Source organism: Athene cunicularia (genome assembly GCF_003259725.1).
Source record: "Athene cunicularia isolate RWA chromosome 28 unlocalized genomic scaffold, athCun1 chr28_part3, whole genome shotgun sequence".
Taxonomy (NCBI): Eukaryota; Metazoa; Chordata; class Aves; order Strigiformes; family Strigidae; genus Athene; species Athene cunicularia.
Genome location: NW_020799141.1, coordinates 124,013 through 133,971, shown reverse-complemented (window position 1 = coordinate 133,971; position 9,959 = coordinate 124,013). Strand labels below are relative to the sequence as shown.

General features: G+C 56.6%; 1 protein-coding gene across 4 annotated transcripts in view; it reads right to left on the bottom strand.

The window, feature by feature from the left end:
- Nucleotides 1-2,032: 2,032 nt before the first annotated feature.
- Nucleotides 2,033-9,959, bottom strand: part of CTXN1 (cortexin 1) — a 15,815-nt gene continuing 7,888 nt past the window's right edge. For 2 of the 4 annotated variants that reach the window (XM_026865278.1, XM_026865277.1), the window contains exons 2-3: nt 4,164-4,277; nt 2,033-3,642 (exon numbers count right to left, since the gene is read on the bottom strand). In XM_026865278.1, the coding sequence (XP_026721079.1) occupies nt 3,221-3,508 (288 nt within the window). In that variant the 5' untranslated portion in view covers nt 3,509-3,642; nt 4,164-4,277 and the 3' untranslated portion in view covers nt 2,033-3,220. Of the gene's footprint in view, nt 3,643-4,163; nt 4,278-8,096; nt 8,309-9,959 lie in introns of all 4 variants that reach the window. The other 2 variants (XM_026865276.1, XM_026865275.1) reach the window with 2 other exon arrangements.

Genomic DNA, 9,959 nt, shown 5'->3' with positions numbered 1-9,959 from the left:
GTCCCAGAGCTTGTGACAGGATGGGTGGCCTGATGTTTGGGGGGTTTTTTTATTTTTTTTTTTTTGGTTTATTTTGTTTTTCCAACAGGTGCTCTTTTTTTTAAAAAAAAAAAAAAACTATTAATAATAATAAATTAGCAGAGATGGGTTTGTGTGTGTGTGTTGAGCCAAAATCTCAAATGAAATAGCTCAAGGTTTCCTTCATTCCTCTCTGGTGCGGTGTTTTTTGGTTTTGGTTTGGTTTTGGATTTTTTTTTTTGTATTGACATTTTCTTGCTGGTTGTTTTTTTTGGGGGGGAAGCGTTGAAACCCAAAACCTGTGCCCCCCTTGTCCCACACAGAGAGGTGGCTCTTTGTGGAATTCCTTTTTGTATCAGAAGCAACAGCAACAATAAAATTATTTTGGGTTAAGTGTTTCTGTGTCTTCCTCCTTGTCTGGGGGCAGCTGCTGGGGTCGAGGGGCAGTGGGGAGGCCACGTCGGAGGCAGCCCGGGAGCGTGGCAGGACCAGTCCTGGCTCTGACTGGAGGAAGCCTGAACTGGTTTCTTCTCTGTATTCCTCAGGGATGCAGTTTGGTTCTTACAGCCTCCCTCGGCTCCCCCACCCCGGCCTGTCTCAGCCCCCAGGGGGGCTCTGGGGTCCTTCCCAACGCCTTGGAGCAGGAGGCAGATGAGGGAGGAGGGACAGCCGCATCACCAGAGCCTCTCCCTCCCGATCCTTTGCTCTCTTCCAGCAAGGGGAGTGGAAGGAGAGCGATGCCCGAGGGCTGAGCTGGAGCCCAGGGGAGGGGGTGTCTGCACCCCATCATTGCTGCTGGGCTGCGGAGAGGTCACAGGGGCCAAGACAGGGATGGGGGGGGGGCACGAGAAGGGCTGGCGGTGAGGAGGCAGAGGGGATGCAGGAGAGCAGAGGTAAAACCTCCTGCTGCCACCCGGCTCACCCACCTGGTGCTGTGGCCGGGGGAGACGCTGGCTCTGCCTGTGTCATGGTCACCCTCGGCGCCTGGCTCGCCCCGCTTTGAGGGGCAGCACCACTTCGGTAGCTTGCTGGGGGTTTTGCCGAGCTGTGGTTGTGTGACGCAGAGGTTGTGCACTGCTGGGCTTGTCCAGACCCTGCAGGGTGCGCGATGACACAGGGGCTTGGCCACCCTGTGTCCCATGTGTCCCGGAGTCAGGGTCCAGCTGGTTGAGCTCAGCTCAAACCCTCCTTCCAGGCTGACATTCTCGGTTTTAGCAAGTCCCTCCTGGCCTCCCAGCCCAGCCGCAGAGCCGATGTGCCACAAGAGGGCAGGCAGGGCCGCAGCATCCCTGCGCCCAGGAGGGACCCACCGCCTCGCTGGGTGGGGGGACAGCAGGGGACCGCTGTGAGGGGGGGGACAGTCCCGCCGTGAAACCTGGGCAATGGAAAACACGTTCCCACTGAGCTCAGGCAGCTGGAAACTGTCCCCCACACAGGTTCCTGAGCTTGGCAGTAGGTGCTGGGCACCCACGTCCTGCCAGTCACTTCTCTGCAGCACCCAGCAGTGACTCCTTGCAGCCTCCTCCATGTCAGTGCTCATGCGACTGTGGGGACGCTCCCGGGGTCACCAGCACCCACACATCCAGAAGGTCCCTCTGGATGCAGCAGAACCCACCAGGCTGCTGCCTGCGGTGGCTGCACTCGTCATGCGGCCCCAGACTGATGTAGCGGGCACAGCCAGGCGCAGCCCACAGGTCCCGCAGTGGACGTGGCCAGGCTGTGGCTGTCCCTGCCCAGCCACGCTGGCCCAGTGCCCTGCTGTGGCCAGGGAGCACCTTCTGCATGTCCCAGACAGGGCACGTGTCCGGGTGCAGGACACCCACAGCACCGTGGCCTGGTGGTGACGCTCCTGTCCCACATGGCATCCAAACCCTCAGGAGCTGCTGGTGCTGGGAGATGGGGGGGGGTCTTGGCTCCGAGAGGGAGAGAGGGGGCAGCCCACCACTGCTTGGGCACCACCAGTGCTCCTCCAAGAGCTCGCTGGGACACGACAAAGAGCAGAGGAAGAGCTGTGTGGGGTTAGCACAGTGCAGCTTTATTTCCATGGTGGGGAAGAGGTTCTCCCCCATGGGCTCCGATCACTGAGTACAAAGCTTTAGTGGCCCACAGCCATAACCCACCATGGCATTTGCTAGCCCCGCGGCTAGCTACAGCACCCCTACTCAACAGGCATGGTTCCCACAGAGGGGCAGGAGGACAGCCTTGTTTTCCCCTCGAATGCTTACACAGCCCTTCTGATACCCAGATGCAGGATGGCCAGGGAAGGGCCGGCCACCCCCAGCAACCCCCTGGACACGGGGAGGCCACCCAGATCCTGCTGGAGCAGGGACTGGCCAGAATGGGAGATAGCGGTGGGAGGCTGCCAGGCTTGGGCTGGCTGAGGAGCATCTCCCAAGTGTCGTGTGGGACCTTTGATCCCTCCTGGGATCCCAGCAGGGCCACCCAGGCAGGTCTGCAGGGAGCTGCATGACTGCACCTTGCTCAGACCATTTTCACCAGTTGGGCAGGGACAGGTCACTACGGTGTAAAGCAGAGAGCAGGCTGCAGGGCTGGACGCCGAGAGGGGGCTGTGCGTGGGGGGGTGTCCTTCTCCCCGTCACTTGTGGGGAAGGGGAGGGGGGGGGCACTTGGGGCTGCCACACAGAGAGGAACAAAGCCAGCACTTGGGTCTGGTGCCTATAAACCCCCTGACAGACACAGCTCAGCTACAGGGACACACACACACACGCACTGGACCACGGTCAGCACTCCCCAGAGGACACAGACGAGGGCGACATGGGGGGCAGGAGGAGGTGGGGGTCAAAGCTCTGGCCTGGCACCAGGCAGAGCCACCCAGACCAGGAGCCCGGTGGGCCGTGGCTGAGGGCAGGTCCCGCCGTGCCCTGCCCCATCGCCTCCTGCCCCTCACTGCAGCACGCGAAGCTGCCCGGGGGCACGGTGGGCAGCAGGGACCGCGCGGAATCGTATCACCTCTCCAACACATCTCTCCAAGAGTCCTGCAGACTGCGAAGAGAACTGAAAAGTGCTTAGAAAAGAGAGAAACCCCTAGAAAACCCACCCCGGACAAGAGCCCGACCTCACCTCCCTGCCCGGAGCATCCGTGCTGGCCCAGGGCAACACCACAGAGGAAGGGGGGGCCGGGGCCGGGGCCAGCTGGGGTGGGAGGCACACAGAGCACCCAGGCTCGCCCCATCCCTGCCCTCTACACCAAGGCGTAGTCAAACTGGCCCCTCTCCAACCCCTCCTTGTGGTCAGTCCAGGAGGAGGCGGGCATGCGGCTGTAGGGGTCCAGCAGGATGCGGAAGCAGCGCACCATCAGCATCACCAAGAAGACGAGGAGGAAGATGACAAAGGCAAAGACAGTTTTCTGCTCAGCATCCATACCCGCAGTGCCGGCTGGGTGCTCAACCAAGGAGGGGGAGAGCAGTTCATAATCCATCGTCGATGCATCATTCATGGCAGAGGCGAGGAGCGCGTGGGCAGGGCGCATTCAGCTGCCCCAGTGCCCGGGCAGCCAGCTTCAGCCTCCCCGCTGTGCCCACGCACCCAGAGCACAGATCACTCCATAGCCACCGGCGCGGCTACGCCGAGCCCAGGGTTTGCTCCTGCCCAAGCCAAGAGCTCCTGGAGGAGAAAAGCAGAGATGGTGAGGGAGGAGGAATTGGTCACGGGCTACACCAGCTCTGCTAAATAACCACCAGCAGCACAGAAGGGCAGGGAAGTTCACAAGCGGATCCCTGGTTTTCTAGCAAGAAGCCTCTTGTGAGGGGTAGGAAGGTGTGGGAGGGGTGGGCAGCCCAGGGCACTGGCGCAGAGCTTGCCTCTCAAGTCATAAATGCCCAGCAAACCTCTGGGGAGGGTGCCCACCCGTCAAGGCTGGTGCTGCGGGGACCTTTTGGACCAGGTGCCCTGGATCACAGGAAAATTCACACTGAAAAGAACCTCAGCTGTGGATTCAGGGTGGGCTGCTCAAAGCTTTATCTAGTCTGGACTTGAAGTTGTCCTGAGAAGGACACAAGCTTAGAGTTTACTCCTACTGAGGGACAAGTGTCCAGCTGCCGCGGGTCCCTTGGCACAAGGACGGCCCTGGGTTTTGCACCAGGTCAAGAAGGAGCTGAGTCCCAACGGAGAAGGAGAGCACGTACCTCACTGCAGCTGCATGGGGACACTAGCATTGCTATTGCAGCAGAAGGAGGAGAAGGCTGTGTCCAAACAGCCACGTCACTGAGGAAAGATCTCCAGGGTCCAGATTTCTTGGGCTAGGGATGCAAAACAGAAGGACAAAGATAGCAAAAGAGGTTAACAGGACCGGTCACTAGGAGTCATAGAAAAACACCACAAGGCCCCTCTGAAGTTCTCAGTGTCTCTTGTCAGAGCAGCACTGGATGGAGTTCACCTCAGGGAACATCCACACCAGCCTCCCCTTGCACCATCCTGGAGCCTGAGTGCTCTCAGTGCTGTGGAGACTCCAGAAAAGGAAAAAAGTCCCACTCTGAGATATCAGGAAACGGCCAAAGCATCCCCCTGCCCTCCCAGGCAGCGACACCATCTCTGGGAGCACTGTCAGTGGGAAAGTGGAAGGCAGAGCCCAGTCCCAGTTACAGACCAGAGCAGGTTCAGCATGGCTCTGACTCACTTTCCTTTATCTGCAGCTCCTGGAACGCCACGAGGAACAGGGCTTGCAGGCTTTAAAAATATTTTCATGTAACAGCAGCAAAATAAAGGGCAAGAACATCAACAGGGTGAGCACAGCTCTTCACCCCCAGTCATTTGGCACTCCCTTCCCAGGCACATCTCTCGTGTCTAGACCAGACACAGGGTGTTCTGTAGGTCTGTAGGGCACTGGGCAAGCCAGCCCTGCTCCCCCCAGGACACAGCCCCACCGTGACACTGCCCACGGGGGTGGCAAGCCCTCAGCTGGCATCCCTGCGCCCACCTTTGGCCAGGCTATCTCTGAACCCCCAAACACCCCAAACCAGCTGTTTGAGCACTTCCACTAACATCAGCTTCCCAGTTGCGGAGGCTCCAGGTCTCCCGGGTGCTGAGCGGGGAGGCTTTGCCCTGCTTTGTCACCGGTACCCTGTTGCAGGGAAGCACTCAGTGCACTTCCCCAAAGGGAAACTGTACCTACAGCACGTCACGTTAAATTGGCCACCTCTAGCATGACACCATCCAGAAGTCGCTCAGACTGTCAAGCTTCCATCACACTGGGGTTTATCCCTCCCCCTTTATATCCTCAGCTGAGCGTGGGGTGCAGGGATAAGTCAAATAAGGTTCCCACAGCCCAGGTACCACATCGGGAGGGCAGGAGGACGAGTGGACTGAGCTGGAGGAGATCCCACGTGGGCAGGGAGCCCTTGGGTCTCCTGTCCCCAGCCAGAGGGTGATGGCTCCATGTAGCCCTATCTGGGGGATGAATACCTGCCCATGGAGGAGCACTGATGGGACAGAGCATCCTTCTCCTCTCCACGGAGGTCTCTGGAGACAGGCACAGCTCTCCGCAGCCTCCATCTCCTCGCAGAGGAGACGTGTGTGCCCTGTGAGCCCTTAGGAACCCCCTGGGCTTTGAAAGCATTGCAGTGCCGGGGCATCGCTGCCTCCCTGCTGATCTCCTCTGTGCTCAGGAGAGATTCATGCTTCCCACAGACACATCTGAGTTTAAAAAATCCTCCTTCGTGGTTCTTGGTGCCAAAGACGCTCAGGACAGGCCCTGTGCTTGCTGACCCAAGAACAAATCATGTATCTGGAGATGCCCAACTGACTCTCATCAAAAGTGCAGGGAGGAACAGGCACATTCAGGACAAAATGCAAGTTTTTCTGCTAAATATCCCTAGGATTACATCCTATAGCGTTCAGGATAAAAGATTTCCCTCACACTTGGCGTGTGTTGTTTTTTCATTACTGTGTGAAGAATCCGATCTTAATTTCCCAGGGATTTTGAGCAAAGCAAAATATGGTTGATAAGACAGTTAAATGAAGGCAGCTGTTATTTAAGGAACATTTGATTGAGTTTTATTAAGATTCATGTTCCCTTAGTAACTGAAAAGAATACATGAGCAAGGAATTTGCCTAATAGGGACAGAACTCACAAAGGAAGAGGATCACTGTCAACAATTCAGCAACACTGTGGTGAGATTTTTCTGGGTATGAAACACGAATTAAATGTTAATTTGGGAATGGCAAATATCTAATGAGATATTTATTTAAAAAGAAGTATGGAGCAGTGCTTACCGATGCAGGATGCCATCTGGTATGGAGGGTTCACCCTTCCCACTGCAGACACCTCCAAACTGAGAATCTGAGTGGGCAGTGAAGGGAGGTTATGGGCTCTCAGCGGGGATGGGGCTGCACAGCACTGGCATGACTCAGCCTGCTCTCTGGACTACACCCAGGCACTCCTGCTAATGCCAGCTTATTCCATCCTTTAAGTCCTTGCAGGTTTTTGACCAGGGGTCAAGACCTAGAGATGGGTAGTGGTTGGGAAAGCCCAAGAGCCTGGAGAAGAGAAGGCTCCAAGGAGACCTCACTGCAGCCTTTTGATACTTAAAGGGGGCTTGTAAGAAAGATGGAAACAGGGGTCAAGGTTTTAAACTAAAAGAAGGGAGATTCAGACTAAGTATAACGAAGAAATTCTTTACGCTGAGGGTGGTGGAACCCTGGAGCAGGTTGCCCAGAGAGGTGGTAGATGCCCCATCCCTGGAAACGTTTGGGTTGGATGGGGCTCAGAGCAGCCTGCTGGAGTTGAAGACGTCCCTGCTCACTGCAGGGAGCTGAACTAGATGAGCTTTAAAGGTCTCTTCCCACCCAAACTATGCTATGATTCTATGAAGTGTCCAAAGCAGAATCAGAGCCTAATTAGGGAAAGCAACTGAAGAACGTCTTCTGTGCCAGCCAGAAAGCAATTTCTGGATACTAACATTTCGGGTATTGCTTACTTCCAATTTACAGCAGAGTAACCTTGCTCGAATAAAATCTGTTCCTCCTTCAAGCAGTTTACTCCCACCACCAAATAAAAGATGAAGCTGGTCTCCTCGGCAAAGCTGTGCCTTGCTCTGCGTTAGTGCACAGCCCGTGCTCCGTGAGCTGGGCGCAGGGGACGGGGAGCGGGGAGCCCAGCTCTGGATCCAAGGGATGAGGCAGCTTCCCAAAGTCATGGGTAAATTTGTCTCAGGGTGCACGGAGGTTAAGTCAGCTTTGCAGCACCTGGCACTGAAAGGTGGGCGTTTCATCAGCAGGAGTTTAAGAAGACCAACATGATCTGCACAGTGAAGCAGAGTCGCGCCAGGAAGGCTTGATCTTGCTCAAAGAATGGAAGTGGAAGATGACAGGACGTAAGCCACAATGGAGTGGGGTTTAATTGCATGGCGTCATGGATGCAGTCCAACAACTGGGGAGTTACTCAGTTTACAGACTTTTAAATACACCCAACTTAGTACTTTTCCAACCAAAAATAGACATTTACAATTATATAACAATAAGAAACGAGACTAATGTCTTAAAAGGAGAAACTGGAGCTAATTTTGATGGAGGAGAGCTAGGAGGGGCTAAAATACTTAAATTCAAATGAAGCTTTCATAGAGACCAGAATAAAATGACTGCACGCAGAATAAGAACTAAAGCAAATTCATTAGGACGGTGCTAAAATAACCCTGCTTTGCAAAGCACAACCCTCCTGCTGCTCCCCGTACAAATCCGAGACACCCGCGAGAAAAATCCGGAAGATGCGATGCATCCAGGGTCCTGGGAATGTCGAACAAAGACGGTTCTGTGGTCAGAACGAGCCGGGCAGGGGAGCACCACGATTCAGGGCTCCGGCAAAGGGCTGAGGACTCATCTGCTGCTCCGTGGGAGCCGGGGGGGGGGGTTCAGAGGCCCCGGCTCTGAGGGCTGCCCTTGGTTTAATATTCATCACAACGCTGCACATGGTGCACAACCGCCTGTTGCAACCAGACAGCGAATGCGATCGCCGGGGAGATTGGGAAGCAACCGCCCTCGCAGGGATTGCAGGCAAACAAGTTTCTGCCTAAGCAGGAGGATTTCTAGGACCTAAGCTCCTTAGAGATGGGAAAAGGTTTTACTTGCGAGTGCAGCAGGGCTGCGGCGCTCCCTCCGTCCTCCCACAGCAAAAGGTCCGGCTGCCCCAGGCGGGTCCCGTGGGCTCTGCTGGGATGGAGGCAGGCGGGCGCCGTTCTGGGAAGGGCACCCTTGCGCTTGGCACCGGCACCCGGAGCTCAGGAAGCAGCTGAATTCTTTGCAGGGTTTACATCGCCTTTTTCAGTCAATGCTGCTGCTGGGTCAAACAAACGAATCCCGCTGGGTTGCTGCATGGCTGCCAGCGTAAGCACAGCCAGAGGCTCTGCCAGGGGAAGCTCAACTGCCAGCGGGATGCAGACCCGTGGGGTGAAGAGCTGCCCCGTGGCCTCGGAGGGATTTCCGCCCCATATTTAAGCACACTGTGGACCTCCTGGCTGGCAGATGCTGAACACAGGGCTGTGTTCTCCAGCTGCTTTATGGGATGAGCCCTGGACCTGAGAGTAAACGGGGATGGGACCATCCAGATGTATTTCTGTCTTTCCTTCCTACCCATCCCAAAGCCAAATTGCTGCGTTGTCCCTGGAAATCTGCTCCTGTCTTTGCCACCAACTGCTGGTGCAGGGCTCACACAGGGGCCGTCTCTGTCCTCCCCCAGCAGACAGCCAGGCCCAGCAGGAACAAAGTCGTTTCCCATTTCAGGGATCCAGTCTGCTGGGAGAGCAGTGTGTGCCACCTCACCTTGCCAGCTCCCCTCTTATTGCTGCCAGGGAGGCACCCGAGTCTTCACCCCAGCACCTCCACCGAACATCCCCGCCAGGGAGAGACCCTCCTGTCCCTGCCGAGGTGGGTACATATGTTGTACAGACAATGCTGTGCTGCAGGAGGGATGCTGAGCCCCCCCTCCTCCACCTTGAGCCTGGCTGTGTCCGAACCACCCGTGGGGTGCATCTCATCCCAGCCGTGCAGGCAAACGCCAGGCAGCTGCCCAGGGACAGGCAGTTCCAGTCTGCCAAGGTACCACAGCCCACGTCTGTTAAAGCTTGTTACCTGCAGCAGGATTCTGGGGGCTCCTTTGTGAAGCCTCTCAGCCCCTCTCCATCACCCGGCCCTGTGAGGGCTCAGTCTGGGGACAGACCAGGACATGTGGGGTCCAGGAAACATTCTGCCGTGGGTCTGGACCAGCTGCCAGGATCCACGCTCGAGGAAAATTCCAAATCTCAGCAGGGTCCCCCAGTTGTCCTGATGTGGACAGACGTTCCCTCATGCTCTAAAGCCTGCTCACAACATCTCTCTTCAAGCAGCCTCCATGACAAGGAATGGCAGGACAGGCTGGGAGTCCAACGCACCGCGTTTGTACCCCAAACCCTGATGGAAGAGCTTGGCCAGTCTTCTGCTAAACCAGCCCACTGCTAACGAGAAGGCCACCTTCTCCACCACAGCTTCTCCAAGCCCATGCAGCCACCATGGATGGGCTCTCCCAGCCAGGCAGCTCTGCTGGGCAGGGATGCAGCCATGTCCAGCAGTTAGGGGAAGATGAACAACCCACGGACACGGAGGGGAGAACCGAACAGATCAGGCCAGGGCAGGAGCACAAGACACCGAGTGTGAGGGATGTCCCATCCACTTTTTGGCAAGTGAAGGGGGCAACTCTTCAGCCCAGTTCATCCCAGCCCCAGCTAAGCCCCCAGAACCCAAGCTCTGTGATCTCCGTGGGGAGCACAGGAACCCCGGCCAAGTGCAGGGCTCTGCAGCACACCCTTCACATACCTCCTCGCCATGGTCGCACAGAAATCCCACCACTGCTAAACCAAGCCACCCGGGAAGAAGATGAACACCCAGGAAAGGCTGTTCCCACCCATCCCATCCCATCCCATCCCATCCCATCCCATCCCATCCCATCCCATCCC